The sequence below is a fragment of the Linepithema humile genome, chromosome 7 (genome assembly GCF_040581485.1).
Source record: "Linepithema humile isolate Giens D197 chromosome 7, Lhum_UNIL_v1.0, whole genome shotgun sequence".
NCBI lineage: Eukaryota > Metazoa > Arthropoda > Insecta > Hymenoptera > Formicidae > Linepithema > Linepithema humile.
In genome coordinates this window covers 22,146,955-22,164,657 of record NC_090134.1, presented here as the reverse complement: position 1 = coordinate 22,164,657, position 17,703 = coordinate 22,146,955, and the positions used below count along the sequence as shown (strand labels likewise).

Sequence of the window (17,703 nt, the reverse complement as noted above, 5' to 3'; positions counted from 1 at the left end):
TCTTTGTAGTTCTTTCCTTCCAAGCGCATTCAGTCGCGATATTGCGCGACGTTTCGTTACGAGTTCCGTTTCTCGCACTTATTAATGATTTCCATTTTAGGAAATCTTCCCGTTTCTCCCTAGTATGCTCACAAAACGTCCGAAATTCAACCTCCTGCAAAAACTTAAGAGCAGTGCCAAAGCAATCCTTATATTGGAGGGTGTATTTTTACTTGGATCTTATGGAATCTGGCATCGCATGAATACCTCGCAAGGTGAATTGTTCGCATTGCTGTGCAGGATAATTTCTAGGTTACTCTGTCTCGCGATATATGTTTTCAAATATATTATATTGCTTTTTATGTATTTTCGAGTAATTTTAATCTTCAGTTTTTTTTTAACTGGTTCATGTTAAATTTTCGGTATTTAAAAGCTGTGATGTAAAAGGAAAAATGGCAAGTACGACAAATAAGAATAAGGCTCTTGCTTCGATTTGTATCACGAATATATCGAATTATTTTAATTTTTTTTGCATGAAATTGCATCGATGCAGCAATAAAACATGTGAATGGTGCTGCAAGGAAAATTTTTCTTTGCTTCAAAATCACTTGGCTTGATTAGCATGATTGGAGTAGTACTTTAATTTCTTTAAATTCTGCATCAGATTTCAGATATTATGTGCATCAACATTTTCCAAGCTTACTAGAGAGCTATTACAGTATTGGAGAAAAACTATCTGATAACAATCAATTGAGAACATTTGATTACACAACCTGGACACAACGCAATGAGAATTAAATCTTCATGGCGATCGTGAAATTAATAGCATCGTTAGTTCTTGGTGGAGGTTTAGGATATGGTTTGCTTGTTATTGCTACACCTGATAACTCAGAAATTGTGAAGGTAATTATAGATTATAATTATAATTCTTACAATCGTATAATTATGTATGTATACTTTTTGTGTCTTCATAAAGTTTTTCATCGATTATGTAATGCATTTTTAGATGAATAGTTCGAAAATGTCTTTAAATATGTAGTATTGTGAAAGTATTTCTCCACCTTTTTTTAAAAGTTGCATACATTTGTATATTTTTGTTACATACATCGTGTATTTTTTCTTTATTCAAAAAATTTATACTTAATTAAAAAAGGTATTTCGATTTTTTATTTACAATGATTTTATTTCAGAATCTTCCACCTTATTCAGCACAGAAGCAGGATCTTTTTAAGCGATATAAAGAGAAAACTGAAGGATTTATGAACATAAGGCCAAATATTAGTTCCCAGGAATCCAGGACTCGAAACAGCGCAAACGTTGTTGAAAAATAGCATTTATACATTAACATGGATTCTACGGAACTTATAGAAGGAAGTTTGCCAGATCGTATTACAAAGCGAGATCGCGAGCGAAAGAATATCATTGAGAGGCGAAGAGAAGAACGACAATCGCTTGCTGTAGAATCTGAGCAAAGTAGTTACTTTAAAGAAACATTTTATTCTTCTTGCAAGAAAATCAAGGATATGCTGGATGACGCTCCTAACACACCAACTTCCGCTCTGTCGGGAATTTTTGAGAAATCCAACAAAGAAATCCAGTTGCTTAAGAACTATTTATCGCAATCTAAAATGTTTCTGAAAGTCTACGACATAAGACGCGCACAGGAGAATTTGCAATTATTAGAAAATCAAGCTTCCGAGCTAGAGGTGAAGCTTTTGCCTAAGAAAAAGTTTGGATTCAAGAATCGTAGAATTGTGAAGAAGCCCTCTGACAAGGGACACGACATCACGGACGGCTTGAAGGATCTCAAGATATCTGAAGGCATCGTAAATGGCTCAACCAAGCAAAACAATAAATTATCAAGCAAATACGGAGACAGTGCTTGCATGCTGCTGGGTAAAGTGAGCGAGCAACTGGTATTGGATGCCGAGAATGTAAATAAGAATGATATATTACTCTCCGACCTAGTTCACTGTACTGTGCGAATATATGGTACACCCAGCACATTACATATGGTGAATCTGAAACAGTGCACCATTTTGGTCGGACCGGTGACATCCTCTGTTTTCGCACACGACTGCAATGAATGTGTATTCGCTTTTGCATGTCAACAATTGCGATTACACTCATCGACAGACTGTACCATTTATTTGCATGTCACAAGTAGAGCGATTATAGAAGATTGTACAAAAATACGTGTAGCACCTTACAACTGGTCTTATGAAGATCAGACAAGTCATTTTAATCTAGCTGGCCTCGATCCAAAGGTTAACAATTGGAACTGTATCGATGACTTCAATTGGCTATCCAGTGAGAAACATTCGCCAAATTGGTCTGTTCTAGACCCGGAGCTTCGAGTGAAAACATGGGATTAAATAAATTCTTGTAAAAAAATGAAGAAAGCAATTGACTCTAACAGCTGTAGCCAAAACGTTTTTAAGAAATCTAATTCTTCTCTTTTGGAACGTCCAAGTGTCGATTTATTTACGTAAATAAATTCACATATATACTGTGCTTTTTCACAAGATGCAAATGTTATGTGTTTTATATACTTACAACGTCTAATAAATTTACTCTTTATGCAATATATACAATTGTGTTTTGTAACATGCATATATATTGCTTTATCAAATATTTCTTTCATTTTTTTATATTTTTCATAAAAAATTTTCTTAAAATATATAGTATTCTAAGTTTTTATTTAATACGAAAAACATTACTTTATGTATCTTTGTTATTATGGTTCCGTCATAGATTTTTACGCGACAGGCGGCGCTGGATAGGTCCCTAAATTAAAGAATCTGATTGGCTCCGCCATGTTGTTGACCGCTTCGAACTAAAACTAAAACGTGATTGGTTGTCAATTGTGTCAACAATATGACGTACTGCTCTGTACGCATACGAGTGATCTAATTATTTTTTAATCCATGGCCATTGTTACTGTACACGATCTGTCAAAAGAGCGCTAACACCGCTCGTGATGTCATTCTTGACGCTATCTAATATCTGAGAAAATTGCTTGATAATTAGGACGTGATACACATTCTGACAAAATAGCTGGTAAAATTGCAGGTTTTATAATTCCATCATTTTGACATTTGTACGCTCACATTCTTGCAAATAATATGAATTAAGGATATTAGTAATAAGTACAGCACCTTTTGCGTTAAAACAGAATCGAAGCGGATTGAGCGTAAAAATTCGTCACAAACGTAGCTTTAAACATTTTCAATTAAGTCTTTCAAATGCGTGATTCATAGAATACATATAGCATAGTATCAAATACTGAAAATTCTGTAGAAACTTGTATATATAAGTAGCATGAATCGATCGAATATGACGAGAATGATATAAATCTAGCGATACATTTGCAACTGGAAGTTGCAAGTGTTGGTTGCAATTTTGATGTAAAATAAGGTGTATTTTTTGAGACATTTTCTATATACATTTATGCTTCCATTTATTTTTGTATTTATTTTATTTAACAGTTTTATATTTACATCTTTTTCTTATGGATTAATTGAATAATTATGATGTTTCAGAAACCATGGAGTGGTTATTCGGTAAGCGTATCACCCCTGAGGAAATGCTCAGAAAAAATCAAAGAGCATTGAACAAAGCGATGCGGGACTTAGATAGAGAGAAAGTAAGAATGGAGCAACAGGAAAAGAAAATTATAGCTGATATAAAAAAGCTTGCAAAGGATGGACAAATGGTAACCTAACTTTTGTTGTATGTTATTATAATATTGTAATTCTAAATTGTTTTTACTATTGTAATTATTACAGGATGCTGTAAAAATTATGGCTAAAGATCTAGTTAGAACAAGGCGCTACATCAAGAAGTTTATGTTGATGAAAGCAAACATTCAAGCAGTGTCCTTAAAAATACAGACTCTACGTTCTCAGAACACGATGGCACAAGCCATGAAAGGAGTGACAAAGGCTATGCAAAATATGAACAAGTAAGTATAATATGATTTAGCAATTTTCATTAAATAATTTATTAATACAAGTTATTTGTGTTAGTTAGAAGCAACAAAATATAATCCATTAATTCATTTAGCATCAGAATAATAATTTGATCAGTATTACTTACTTTTATCTCACTTTTACAGACAATTAAACTTACCACAAATACAGAAAATATTGCAAGAATTTGAAAAGCAATCAGAGATAATGGATATGAAAGAGGAAATTATGAATGATGCAATAGATGATGCGATGGAAGATGAAGGGGATGAAGAAGAAAGGTATCAAGCAGTTTTATACATACTTATACATATGCTTTGTAAACTAGCATATAATAAAGAATTAAAATTGTATTGCTCTATTTATTATAGAATAAAAATTATATTTTTAAATAAAATTGCTGAAGAATTATATCTATTAATATTTTATTTTTGCAGTGATGCCGTCGTCGCTCAGGTATTGGACGAATTGGGTCTACAATTGACAGATCAACTCTCTGGATTACCACAAGCATCCGGATCGTTAAGTGTAGCCGGTTCGAAGCAGCCAGTTGCTGCTGCAGCTGGTGGTGAAGAAGGAGGCAATCTCGCTGATGCTGACGCAGATCTACAAGCTAGGCTTGAGAATTTGCGACGCGAATGAATCAATATTTAAAATATTCTAGTTAGATATTGTATAAAAAGTGTAAAAAGAATCGGCTTTATACTGAAAATAGCTTAAAAGAATTCACTCATATCGAGTGCTTAAATGCTTAATATACTTAATGTGTGTAAACGTAAAAACATGTCTGCATATAATTTTTCTCGCAAATATTGAATCGTGTTTTATAAAGCATTTCAATTTTATAACTACTTTCCCTGTGAATGCCTAAGCTTCTAACAGATATATAAAGAACATAATAAAATATATGATAACAGTAACACGCTTCTTTGAAGTTGTGCTCCTTCAATTTTTTTTTGCATTAACAAAACTAATTACATCTATATAACATTACTAATCTTTTATAGGCACTATTTTTTCAATAAAAGATCAATCTTGTTATAAATATATTTATTATTATATTTTTTATACGATTGTTTATAATTCAAGTAAACACAAGAAATATTTATAAAGAAAGTTGTTCTCTGATTGTTTGCTATAAATAAATATTTTACGCTAACCGGAATTGTAACTGTGACGTGCACTTTATAGTTCCTTCTAAAGTTCTCTCTGCACTCGTGTTGTTATTCAACCGGCGTGCATAGGTAAAAAATTTTTATATGCTTCGTATTTTAATTTATTCTAATCGTTCAGTTAATATGCCAGAAAAACGCCAATAAACATTCAACTATCGCAACGGTAACTTATCGGCGCAGTCTTTTCTTGAAAAATCAGAAATGACTTGCAACAATTTTTGATACCGGCGACATTGCTTTCGGGGGGTCGTGCGTCCGTTATCGCGTGTTAAATTTGCTTAAACTTGATATTCGAAACAAAAAAAAACAAAGAAATGTCGAGAGAGAACCAGTTATAAGCAAATAAGCGTATCAAGAGTTTGATTAAGAATCGAAGCGACGGATGAGGAGGGTGAAACCGTGCTGAATGAAAAGAAAATAAGAATATACATCGCCCGTGACAGTTTGTCACGATTGCCCTAGATTGCCCTTTAGTGCAACACGCACGACGCACGCACGCACGCACACTACTATCACCGCACCACTGCGCTCCCGTGAAGTAGAACTAACACGTGGCATCGAAGTGATCTTTCGATATAGTACTAAGGTTATTCGGCGATTAGGTAACTTGGTGAAAATCACGGAAGAAAGATCGAGCGATCAGGATCTCAACGCAGTTTTGAGCACGCCGATAGCAACAAAATTTGGAATGATACACTACTCCTGCGAATTGTGACGTCACATGATAAACGCGGCAAATTCGTGCCGTCCGGGGTTACAGTTTGTGGATACGAGTGCGTATGTACATTTCGATGTTAGAGTGCATAACGTTCTAGTAATCTAGAACGATTCGGCCTGTCAGATATAAGATTTTATGATTTCATATTTCTCGTTTCTCCAGCAAACGTCGGCTTTTCAATTAGAGGTTTGCTCGTTCAAAGATGAGTCAACAATTGCAGACTCACTTAATTGCTGCTGCTATTGGGGCAACTATTGGCGTTATAAGTGCAGCTAGTATTTTTATTTATCAGAAAGTCTTAGAGAAACGACAACATTCTATGAAAAATGCTCATCTTGATGAAGTGGATCGCCGTCTAGCTGAGCTGCAAGAAGAATTAGAAAGACTGAGGTATATATAGATAAATACTTTGATATTTTAAAGTATGCAGAATAATTTTTAATTATTTCATCAAACTCTGATCAATTATTAATTTGATTAATTAAATATCAGAACTTTTCTATCATACAACTTGGATGTCTATAATTCTGAAAGTGTGTTTGTAGATCTATATATGAATTTTTATAAGGGTAGAATACGCTAATAAAATTTGATCAAATACTTTAGAAATATTCTATTTTTGACTGAGACAAGTTAATATGTGATTCTTGATTTATCTTGTTTTAGAGTGCAGCAAAATCAACAGAGGAGGAAGAAGAAGAAGCAGCTTAATCGTAAAAATGACAATGATAATACATTAGCTGTAACAGATGATACAGATGTCTATTCAACAGCTGGTACAGATATCGGCGAGGATGAATTCTTTGATTGCTCAGATAGTGAAAATGGCATTAGCGATATTGAAAACAGGTCAGTTTACTGTTGCTGTTCATTCATTAATTATTACAGTTCTAAATTTGCTCTTATATTATGAAGAGTATTGTATTGAGCATATTTTCAAACTGATTTTGGATCAAAAGTTATTTTACCTCCAAGCTTCTTGTGCACCTATAGGTTAAAAAAAGTTTTTTTGTTTCCATGTAAGACACCTAGTGTTCGTTTTCTTTGTTATATAAGAATTTTAACTTGAGACTTAAAAGGAAGAGATTATATGCTTAGTGATGCAGGACAATTGAAGCCACCTGCCTTGGATTAGACCTTGCCATCTTCGATTTACATTATCAACAAGATGGATACGAAAAAGATGATTACTTTGAACTACGAAATCTCGCAGACACTTATCCGGATAATGTAGATGTAATTTGGAGATATGCCAGAAGTTGTTACAAATATTCAGAATATTGTACCACTGATCCAGATGTACAAAAAGCTGCTCTCGATGCAGGTACGTAATAGAATTCACATACAACTGGATAGGACAGAAAGGAACAATTTCAACTAGTATATTTATCATCCACTGCCACATGCCATGATTGACTTTTTGAAACCATAAAATGCATTTTAGCTAACTTTTAATAAAATATTAACAGACAAAAGATCCTATCAGAACCCATCATTATTATTAAATTATTAGAGTGACATATGGTTCTGTCACAATAAAAACATACTAACAGAAAAAAGATCATAAAAAACCACAGCACAGATATCAGAGTGCAAAAAGTTTATTATCAAAAAAATACATGAATTTTTTTGATAATAAAATTTTTTGCAGTTTGACGTCTGTGCTGTGGTTTTTTATGATCTTTTTTCTGTTAGTATGTTTTTATTGTGACAGAACCATATGTCACTCTAATAATTTAATAATAATTATAGTGTTAGAAAGTCAATCATAATATAGTCAATCATTAGACTGTAGCTGAAACTGTCTCCTTTTTTACTTTATATCTGATTACACTCACGAACAGAATATTTATTCGCAATAACTATTTTTTCAGGAATTAAAGCCTGCGAGAAACTTCTTACTGTATCAAACGCAGATTTGCACAAATGGTGCGCTATACTTGTAGGTGTATATGGCGATTTTTTGCCAGTAACAGAGAAAATAAAAAACGGTTACCGCTTCAAGGAACTTGTATTGGAAGCCTTGGAGATAAGTCCGCATGACTCTGACTTACATTATCTACTCGGTAGATTCAAATACGAGGTGGCTAACTTAAGTTGGATAGAGAGAAAGGTATATGTTTTAATGGTATTTTCAATGGATAATATTGAATATATATAAAAATGAATTTTTCATTATCTTTGAATCATAAATATTTTTATTAATTTTGAATTAAATTCTTTTTCAAAGAAATATCTATATATTTGCGATTTACAATGTCTGTAACTTTTAAGCTATGTATTTGCAGCTCTTTTTTATTAGGATAATTAGTAGAATGTACTAGTAAAATTTGGAAAAAGTGTTTTAAAAACATATCTTCTATTTATTACTGAAATAGATTACTATGATTCTCGATAGATAATTTTTAAGTTATAAAAGATTGAAAATAACACTTTTTAAGAACTAAGCTTCAAACAAATAAATAGATGAAATTATATTCTGCAGTTAATAAGTGAAACAAGGTTTGATAGAATTTTAATTTTAATCTTAATTACAAAGCATGTAATGTTAAAAATTGGAAAATTGTAAAAATAATAACTTCTCGATATTTCCGCTAAAAAAAATCAAGGTAGTAATTTATTTTTTTTTTTGTAGGTTGCTGCAACATTATTCTCGGAGCCACCAAGTGCCTCGTACGAAGACGCAATCGATAGTTTCCAAAAAGTGGAAAAATATTCAGTTGATGTGAACTTAGAAAATCGACTGTTTCTCAGTAAATGTTATATAGCACTGAGCGAGTATGAACAGGCTTGCAACTGGCTAGAAAAAACTTGTGATTCGCCAGTCACAAGCAAAGATGATGAAAAAACACAAAATAATGCTCGTGAACTCCTTACTAAATATTCGAAATATCGTCAGTAGCAGCAGCATTAATAGATCTGAATATATTCATTCCATACGTTACAAACATTAATATATTAATCACGTGATATACGTAAGCAATTTATAGTTAAACATGAATTTTATAGTTAAACGGGAAAGGTAAATATACGAGCAATTTTAATTATGGAGGTGGAAATATAGATAACAATTTTATTGATTTTTATATAAAACTGTGTAAAAATAAAACTAGTGTATGCTTCATTGGAAACGAAAAAGCATACAAAGTGTTTTAGGGGAAACATGTTTGACGAACGGCTAGAAAAATGCATTAAAACTATTATTTTATTGTATAAATAATAGGCCTGTCAAGTTTTATTATATATCTTATATGAACTGTAAATTTACTATTATAATTATAACTTTATCTTTTTATCGTCTATTTCTTAATAAAAATAATGTATTATAACAACACACCAAATATTTGTAAGTTCACTCATTTTGAATTTAAAAATATCAATGATTATTTCTTTTTTTCTCTCTCTTTCTCTTCTATACAACAATTGTAAGTATTTTACTCAAATATAATGTAATATTTTACTTCAAAATTCTAGTAAAAAAACTTATATTAAAAAATTATGCTTTATTTTCTACCGTGTAAACTGTAATAAAATATTATAGGAGTACAATATTTAATGCAAGATGAAGAAGTATAAAATCAAATATTAAATACTTTTGCATGCTAAAAGTCTAGTGATATGACATTATGTTGAAGAACAATTGATTGTCAGTTGCAGAACTCTCCAATCTTTGTTGAGATCGTGCAGCTCCATCCGTGCTCAACAGATCAATAATGGTCCAACACAGCATCCTCCAACACAGTGGTGGAAACTGGGTGGAGAGTGAGGGATGAAAGGGGTGGCAGAGAGAAGCCCTTGTAACAAAACCAGGAGGAAGCCAGTGAAGAAACGGTGTTTCACAAGGAAACAGTCGAGATCCAATGTTCATAAAAGGTGCTTCAATTGCACAGTGCACATGTGAAGGTGAGTTACAAAAATACATTGTTTTGTTTTTTTTTTTTGCCGTTTATTCTTCAAGCGTAAAATTCATCCGATATTTGAGCCTGAATTTTCTGCACACCGCAGAGCATGTCTGTTCTATAACTTTTTAACGACAATATTGTTACAAGTTGTCACATAAATATAACATTACACAATAGCGGCGCAACAACTTATGACGATAGCAACATTTTTGTTAAAATTTACAGAAAATACATACAAACATTTAGTATAATTGTGATATATCAAATAAAAATCTCGTATCATAAACGTGCTTTATTTTTTCACGACATCGTAACGTGTGATAATTCGTATTTGGTCTCCGAATCACATGCATTCAAAATTTGCGTCGTGTCTTTTATATCGGTTAACATTTAGAAACTTTCCTTTAAATTAGAATTTAGTTGTTTTGGAAAAATTGTAATAATAAAGGTCTGTTATGAAATATTTGCGGACTGTTAAGAAAGATTTTGTGCGCAACAAAATATTGATTCGAACTATTTTGATTAAAAATTGATTACTACATTAAAATTATTTGTCTAAAAATTTAGACAAATAAAGTCGTTATTAAGAATCGCATCAACATTCTAGGCACAAATAAAAATTTTATCGCGATGTTATTTGTCATGATTGTTGAAAATTTTTGCACTTGTACGTTTTATTTTCAGGGTCTCTGCTTCCAGACTGTAATGGGCGGATTTTTACGTGGTACATTGTACTGTGCACTGTGGTATGGTAGTATAGTAGCAGGCTTTTTATTTATCGCCTGTCCACTTTTGCCATTGTTGCTATTCAGTCCACCGAGATTTCGAAAATGCGGAGAACTTTTATTCTCGTGCTGGGAACTTTATTCTACCGTAAGTGTACCACGAATCTATTCAATAATTTACAAATTCCATGTATTTTTTGTGACAGTGTCTATTATTCTTGTTTATGTGATATCTTGAGTTGATTTAAATAAAGTATAGCATATATAAGTATTTATTGTACATTTTAGGCCCTGTTGGACGTGTTTGGTGTAAAGATCTATGTGTCTGGCGATCATATATCTCCTCATGAATCGGCCGTGCTCGTGATGAATCACAGGACAAGAGTGGACTGGAACTTCTTATGGGCAGCGATGTATCAAGCGTGTATGCCTAACGTAGCCTGTCATAAATTGAAATTTGTTTTGAAAGATCCCATACGGCATATTCCTGGTCCAGGTAACATTCTATAATTTCTATATATAACATATGTGCCGGTGATTATGAAGGTGGGCTAAATTTTTTATTTTGAGATATTTCAACTTTTGCGTGGTGTGTGTATTAAAAATATTTTTTTGTTATGTAAAAACATCAACATTGTTGTAATGCAAATTGATGTAACACGAAGTATGTGATAAATTCAATTTTTCAAGATTTCCGACTTAGCCCACTTTCACAATTGCTGGCACGTATGAAGTTTCAAAGTAATCCCAACGGTTTTATACAATATATATATTTCTCACACTTTACATGCACCTATAACAGGATGGATAATGCAAATGAATGGTTTCCTTTATATAACGCGACGCTGGGAAGAGGATCAAGGCCGGTTATCGCGCACCCTTGATTACCTGATCACGTTGGACAGCCGCTCGCAGTTGCTGATATTTCCCGAGGGCACCGATTTGACAAAGAGCAGCAAGGAAAGGTCAGACAAGTACGCCGTGCAGCAAAGTCTACAGCGATACGACTACACTCTGCATCCGAAAACGACGGGCTTCACTTATCTCGTCCAACACCTGCAGCACGCGAGCTATCTCGACGCCGTGTACGATCTGACGATAGGATATCCGGACTACATACCGCAGTCCGAGCTCGATCTGATCAAGGGGAAATTCCCGGGCGAGGTGCACTTCCATATAAAGCGAATATCGTCCGCGGACATACCGATGCACGATTCGACCCTGAGGAGGTGGCTGGAAAACAGATGGTCCGACAAGGAGGGCATACTGAAGCAGTTCTACGAACGGAAGGCGTTCTCCGCCGAAATCTGGCCGACGCCGAAGATGCTACCGTTGCGAGCTGCGTTTGGGTTCTGGAGCATATTGACAGGTAGGTTTCGACCAATAATCTTTTGATTAGCCAATCGAAAACGATAATGAAAAGACGAATTCTCCTCGCAGGACTGGCGGCGCTTCTACTCATCGTTTCTCCGATATTCCAACTGTGGACTCTGATTCACGCGGTGTTTTTCATTGGACTGTCGATTTTCAGTACCGGTTTCAGTCAGATCGAGATGGGATGGTATTGGCGCTGGAAAAGTTTTACCTTTCGGGCAAAACGTAGTTAATCGGAAGGATGTTTTGATTCTCTTTAGTTCTCTTTCTCTCTAGAGAATCTTGGTAGCTCTGTGATAACACTGTATATAAAATCGTAAAGCTAGAAGAGTGCATATAATTCCAAGAATTCTTGTGCAATATCACATTTTAATGTAGTTATACGCAATTGCACCCATTTTAATCCTTTTACAACATGTCTCGACGTCGTAACGTTTTGAACACGTAGTACAGCGTATAAAAAAGATTCCCATCAATACAAAGTTCTAACTTTCCATAATGATAAAAGTCTGTTTCTCTCCTTCGGTATTCAATTTATGCTACAAATAATCACATATTTATGATATATTCTCCTTAAGATGTGTAAAGATCACGTCTCTGATCACAAAGTGATTGGTATTTTGTGTCAAAATAAAATCATATTTCATGAAACGTCTATATTTATAAAAAAGTATATATTAAATATAAATTTCTCAGAAACTTTCTTATCAAAACAATTTTCAAAGAACTAGTTTTTACTGCGACAAGTTTCTGATCAATGTTGGTACAAACAAATAAAATATTCTTATAAACATACTGATTTAAAATATTTTTGACTGCAATTTTCGTAAACTTTATAATAACCAAGTAATATATACATATATAATTAACTTTCCATTTTTCAATTGTACGCCATTCCCTTTTGATCATTGAGAATAGAAATTTTATATAGTAGGTACATACGTTTTTTTTTCGTTTGGTATAAAATCATTATGATTCTTGAAGTATAAATGCAGAATGTGGAAATTGCAGATATTTTATAATATGAAACCTGTATAAATGTCTCATAAAATTAGAGAAATTTGTATAGTGGATATATATTAGAGAATATTCGGTTTTCTCGATGAAAACAATGTAGATTAACTACATTTCGAGCATAACTAAAAGTGAATTCATGTGCCAAAGTGATATAAGCAGTTAGGGTTTTATAAAAGTTCGTTCTGTACAGTTGTAGGCCATCATGGTGTATATGTAGAAATATGTTGGAAATATAAGCTCGTATTTTCTTCAATCTATAATTAGTACCTGGAACGTACTTAATCAAATTGTTTTTATATACCTCTAATAGAAAATAGAATTGTAACAATCTGTGTTATCTGTGTACGTCTTATAAATCGGCAAATGCTTCAAATTAGTCATTAATGAATCCTGCATTAAGACTTTTTCTTGTGCAAATAGACGTTAATTAAACTGTTGTGTAATGATGTAAATGTGCGAATAGTCTTAAAAATTGTTACATGTGTATGTATGTGTTATCAGCACCGTAAATGCGTGAAATATTCTATGTAAAAGCACACTCCGCGTTGTGTACAATCTTTAAGACTGTAATGTATTGCATATGGTGCATTTAGGGATAAGTCGTGACAAAATGTGTTAGAATATATGTGAAGTATGTACTCTAAATAGTCACACGTGTATATTTGTATACTCTATCAAAATTCTTGCACAATGAAAATTACGATGAAAACAGAAACAGGATTACAAGAAAAAATGCATTAGCAACAATTAATTTCATTACGCAATTGTTCCTAGAATGTATATACTTGTGCTATTTTGTGTCACTCAACCCAATATAGTAATAGATCTAAAATAAATGTGTACAATTTCGAGTCAATTGTTTGTAGTTTTATTTCTATTATGTACATGATTTCTCTGATACGCAAATTCCTATTATATTTCTATAAAATATTCTCAACTATACAATGCAAAATTCAAATTTTCTACATCTTGCATTATGTGACAAAAAGTGTGATTGATTTTTATATCCTAAAATACGAAATATGATTTTTTTTGCCACAAAATTTTTAAGTAAAACAAATGCAATTTTTAATAAGCCCAGCATATAAAAAAATTAAATGCATTAACAGAGTGTAGTAGTATATATTTATACAGCTTATTCGTTTGTTATGTAAAGATGCACTATTAAAAAAAGTTTTTAATATTTTTTTATAAATTTACCTTGATATTTTTTGTCAGTAATATATTTTATATATAATTGTTTATTCATTTTATTATGTCTTTGAGGATATAATACAGACAATTTTATCGAAAAAAAAAGAAATTGATGACAATACAATCAATAATCGCATATGAGGAAAAAGCTAAAATAATTTGTCCAAAATGTTTGATAATGTAGTCTAAAATTTAAAATTAATTATTTATGTCTTTTTACTGTGTTTTATTTTGTAAAATGGATTCAATGGACTTGCTATAGGGCTTGCTTTTAACACACCAGCTAACGGTTTCTTATTTGCATCAAAAGGAATAGCTGGGCTTTTACGAACTTGTTGAAGATATTCTGACTTGTGTTGTGCAGAATTTCGGGAAAGTCCGAATACCACTTTTTTCTTCTCTGTTGAATTGTTCAAATTAGTCTGTTTTTTAACCTTATTTGGTAATTTCTGCAATAACATGATAATTATATGTATAATTTATGAAAATATCAATTATAAATAATTTCAAAATTAAAACTTTACCTTTTTCAATGACGTTACAGTGGTATCGTTTAGTACTATGTTTTGTGAAACATTATTTTTTGATAAAGTATTGTTCACAGACTTATCAATTTTTTTTGGCCGACCTTTTTTAAAAATTGGTGATGGTGAAGTACACTGTACATTTTCAGATGATTGCACATTTGGAAATTGTACTTTTTTTGCTTTCTTACGTTTTAAATTATTATGTGCCATATCAGTATCATGCGCATCTTTCAATTCAACTTTTTCATCCGTGTTACAAGGTTTTGTTTTCAGTTTCTTCTTCTTCTTCTTTGCAGGTTCAAGTATATCGTCAGATTTATCAACAATTAATTCGTTCTTCCGTTTTTTAGAAAACGCTGTATTTACTTCTGCGTTGTCCAAATTGGGCTTTGTAGTCAGAGCTGTATCACTTTCTGAGTCAGCAGTATCCATATCCACGTCAGAATTCAGATTTTCGTTGTTTTCACATTTTGGATTATCAATGGAAGATTCATTACCTTTCAGATTCTTCTCAAATTCAATAAGACGTAATGCAGCCTGCTTTGTACTCATTTCTCCCTTTTGAACTTGTGGTTTTCTCACTCTCTTTATTCCAAGAGGCATCTTTCCCTTTGCTAATTCTTGAAATCTAAAAATGTAATATGAATAAAAATTTGTTGCTTAGAAGGAAAATACAATTTAGAATAGCTGTAGCTGTCATAATTTAGCAGATATATACAACACACAATACATACTCTACAAGAAGCCTCAAAATTTGTCTCCGTGATTTTGATGACGATTGCTGGTGAAAACGATATTGTTTAAGTAATTCAACAATATTTGCAGCATCGAAAGGTATCTGCGGCAGTTCCACATTGACTCTACCAGCTCTTGGATCTAAAGGTTTTTCAATCACTTCACTTTGCACCTCGTTTTCAAGCTGTTCATTTTCGTTATCAGAATTTTCTTCCACGTCAGATGTCTCTACTTTTTGCATATTATCCACATGTGTACAAGGAAAACCAGCCTGTTTACAAACATATGTTTATAAATATATATTGAAGAGAACTATTATATTAAATATATTATGATATAATTGCATATTAAGATATATACTTACATCTTTCCAAGCTTCAAATTTCTCCATATAATCTAATCCTATATCGGATTGAAATATCAAGTACCTGAAGATATGGCGATTAACGTGTTTCATTTGTCGGTCATCCTTTGTTGTTGTTAGATATACAACAAACGGTTTAATAAACTGATGAACTACATCTGTCGGTATATTTCCACCACTAACCTATATAACAATCATTTGAACAAAAATCTTTTATGCAACTTAAACAAACTTAAATAGAACAGTTTAATACAAAAATATTTTATTACTCCAATTTTTTATATACCTTTGCAAGCTCTTCTAAATATATCTCCGTTAAATGCAGGCTGAAACCCAAGCCAGTTTGTGGACTTAAAAGCAGTTCCTCAAATACCTGTGAAATTTCTGTTACCCATTCAATGTCCCATAATTGATCTTTGCAAACTACAAATGTTTGTCGAAGTATTCTTCTAACTAACTGTAAAAAGACAGAAGCAGAAAGATTATTCACAACTACTTTAAAGGATTACCAAGTATTATTAAAAAAAAGTGAGAAAAATTACCATGGAAAATTTATCTAATCTATATTGATCAATGCCAAACCATTCTTTAGCAAGTGTTTTCAATGCACAGCTGGTATAAAGTACAACAGTATTTTTTACATTGAAGCAATGTACTAATTTACTGAGTGATTCAGCCAACTCTTCTTGGATTAACATTTTGTCGGACATCCACATGCAATAAAATAAGCCCTTCCACAAAGTAAAAAAATCTTTTTTTGTGAATTCTGTAAAATATGAAATTGTTAGCTTTTGAGGTCGATTTGAGTCTCATAATATAAACACCAAACATTAATTTGAACAGAATTCTTTTTAATGATCCTGGATCTTAACACAGTTGTCAAAATAACGATCCTGTAACATTTAGGTTTTAACCATTGCTCATTGTTCAACAAGTAAAACTGATTTTATGTTAATTATATAATGTATAAAATAACATACTGCAAATTAACTTACCAAATGAACTCTGAGATCGTACTACTAACCATTTCTTCAATCTTTTTAATACTTTATCTCGAACTTTCTTATCATTATTAGCTAACAATCGTGTAATTTTAATTTCTTGCGCGAGAACTAAAGCTTTTTGCTTTACAGGTTGAATTTTATCGTTAGTCTTTGGCTGATTGTGAACCTTTCTCTCATTTATCAGCGCACGTGTGCGACGTGGTCTCCTATTTGCCATTTTTCCGAAATACAAAAATTACACAAATTGAGCAAATAATTCCACGTCACTAAACAAATAATCTTTTCTTATAATATTGTAATATTTAAAGTCCTTTTATGCACTAAATTAATCAAATATCAAGTGAAAACAGCAGCAGTAAAATCGACGGAAGAACAGATCCATCACACATTCCTCACATGAGTACACATGCATAGTACGCATGCGTGAGCGGATCTCAGTAGCGTATACATCAGCAATGACATGCTTTATTACAATTAGGATGATTATTTCAAGCATCAATTAATTTTGATTCATCTCGGATCAATTAATCACTACACACATTGAATTTATTTTTATTAAACACACTTTAAATTCACGCATTTTACTACAAATTCAACAATGCAATAATTTTATTAATCAACCTTGGTCGATCGAAATCTGTCCAATCGAAAACACCATAAAGTCTTAAGCTCAATACACAATAAAGAAAATATTAGGAAATTGAAATTATTTTATTCCAAAACAAGAAAATGAAATGGATTAATGTATCATAAATTAGGAAATAAGAATTAGAAATAATTAATCCATTCCGTTTTCTTGTTTAAAGTAAAATAATTCCAAATTGCTCTTCCTAATTTTTTTATTGTGCGTAGCTTTGATTATGAAAATATAGATTGCTAAAGCCAACTTGACTTGATATCCAAGATCTGTGGCGACATCGTGTGGCAACGGGGCCGGGAATAATTAATCCATACAATAGTGTGCGTATCAAAGGTGCGTGGTGTTTAGTGCATAATATCAGTTTGAATCTTTGACAAT

The 17,703-nt window shown here is 32.3% G+C and overlaps 6 protein-coding genes across 10 annotated transcripts; 5 read left to right on the top strand and 1 right to left on the bottom strand.

Moving 5' to 3' along the window:
- The first annotated feature begins 12 nt into the window (after positions 1 to 12).
- On the top strand, positions 13 to 1,227 carry LOC105673634 (Tubulin-binding cofactor C). The gene is made up of 3 exons (XM_012369409.2): positions 13 to 254; positions 644 to 882; positions 1,170 to 1,227. The coding sequence occupies exons 1-2, from the start codon at positions 125 to 127 to the stop codon at positions 775 to 777; spliced, it is 264 nt and encodes an 87-aa protein (XP_012224832.2). The 5' UTR covers positions 13 to 124; the 3' UTR covers positions 778 to 882; positions 1,170 to 1,227.
- Positions 1,228 to 1,325: 98 nt separating this feature from the next.
- Tbcc (Tubulin-binding cofactor C) lies at positions 1,326 to 2,573 on the top strand. The gene has a single exon (XM_067359730.1). It carries the CDS (start codon positions 1,326 to 1,328, stop codon positions 2,352 to 2,354), a length of 1,029 nt encoding a protein of 342 aa, XP_067215831.1. The 3' UTR covers positions 2,355 to 2,573.
- A 307-nt stretch (positions 2,574 to 2,880) lies between these two features.
- On the top strand, positions 2,881 to 4,870 carry Vps2 (vacuolar protein sorting 2). 3 transcript variants are annotated; one of them, XM_012369394.2, is made up of 5 exons: positions 2,881 to 3,039; positions 3,522 to 3,694; positions 3,768 to 3,943; positions 4,097 to 4,231; positions 4,388 to 4,870. In XM_012369394.2, the coding sequence occupies exons 2-5, from the start codon at positions 3,527 to 3,529 to the stop codon at positions 4,590 to 4,592; spliced, it is 684 nt and encodes a 227-aa protein (XP_012224817.1). In that variant the 5' UTR covers positions 2,881 to 3,039; positions 3,522 to 3,526; the 3' UTR covers positions 4,593 to 4,870. The 3 variants fall into 3 exon arrangements, with proteins under 3 accessions (XP_012224817.1, XP_012224819.1, XP_012224818.1); XM_012369396.2 differs by lacking the exon at positions 2,881 to 3,039 and adding an exon at positions 3,059 to 3,079; XM_012369395.2 differs by lacking the exon at positions 2,881 to 3,039 and adding an exon at positions 3,243 to 3,396.
- Positions 4,871 to 5,008: 138 nt separating this feature from the next.
- LOC105673622 (regulator of microtubule dynamics protein 1-like) lies at positions 5,009 to 9,177 on the top strand. Of its 2 annotated transcripts, none has more exons than XM_067359727.1 (6): positions 5,009 to 5,898; positions 6,006 to 6,233; positions 6,510 to 6,692; positions 6,950 to 7,167; positions 7,718 to 7,956; positions 8,479 to 9,177. In XM_067359727.1, exons 2-6 carry the CDS (start codon positions 6,046 to 6,048, stop codon positions 8,743 to 8,745), a joined length of 1,095 nt encoding a protein of 364 aa, XP_067215828.1. In that variant the 5' UTR covers positions 5,009 to 5,898; positions 6,006 to 6,045; the 3' UTR covers positions 8,746 to 9,177. The 2 variants fall into 2 exon arrangements, with proteins under 2 accessions (XP_067215828.1, XP_012224815.1); XM_012369392.2 differs by having other exon boundaries at positions 5,009 to 5,902.
- A 171-nt stretch (positions 9,178 to 9,348) lies between these two features.
- Positions 9,349 to 13,717, top strand: LOC105673608 (lysocardiolipin acyltransferase 1-like). Of its 2 annotated transcripts, none has more exons than XM_012369371.2 (5): positions 9,349 to 9,746; positions 10,430 to 10,618; positions 10,759 to 10,966; positions 11,324 to 11,839; positions 11,911 to 13,717. In XM_012369371.2, the coding sequence occupies exons 2-5, from the start codon at positions 10,451 to 10,453 to the stop codon at positions 12,075 to 12,077; spliced, it is 1,059 nt and encodes a 352-aa protein (XP_012224794.1). In that variant the 5' UTR covers positions 9,349 to 9,746; positions 10,430 to 10,450; the 3' UTR covers positions 12,078 to 13,717. The 2 variants fall into 2 exon arrangements, with proteins under 2 accessions (XP_012224794.1, XP_012224793.1); XM_012369370.2 differs by having other exon boundaries at positions 9,357 to 9,746; positions 11,273 to 11,839.
- Nnp-1 (Ribosomal RNA processing protein 1 homolog Nnp-1) lies at positions 13,714 to 17,112 on the bottom strand. The gene is made up of 7 exons (XM_012369369.2): positions 16,677 to 17,112; positions 16,224 to 16,447; positions 15,968 to 16,138; positions 15,682 to 15,864; positions 15,317 to 15,588; positions 14,580 to 15,210; positions 13,714 to 14,504 (listed from the first exon to the last, which is right to left on the bottom strand). Exons 1-7 carry the CDS (start codon positions 16,900 to 16,902, stop codon positions 14,262 to 14,264), a joined length of 1,950 nt encoding a protein of 649 aa, XP_012224792.2. The 5' UTR covers positions 16,903 to 17,112; the 3' UTR covers positions 13,714 to 14,261.
- Positions 17,113 to 17,703: the final 591 nt, after the last annotated feature.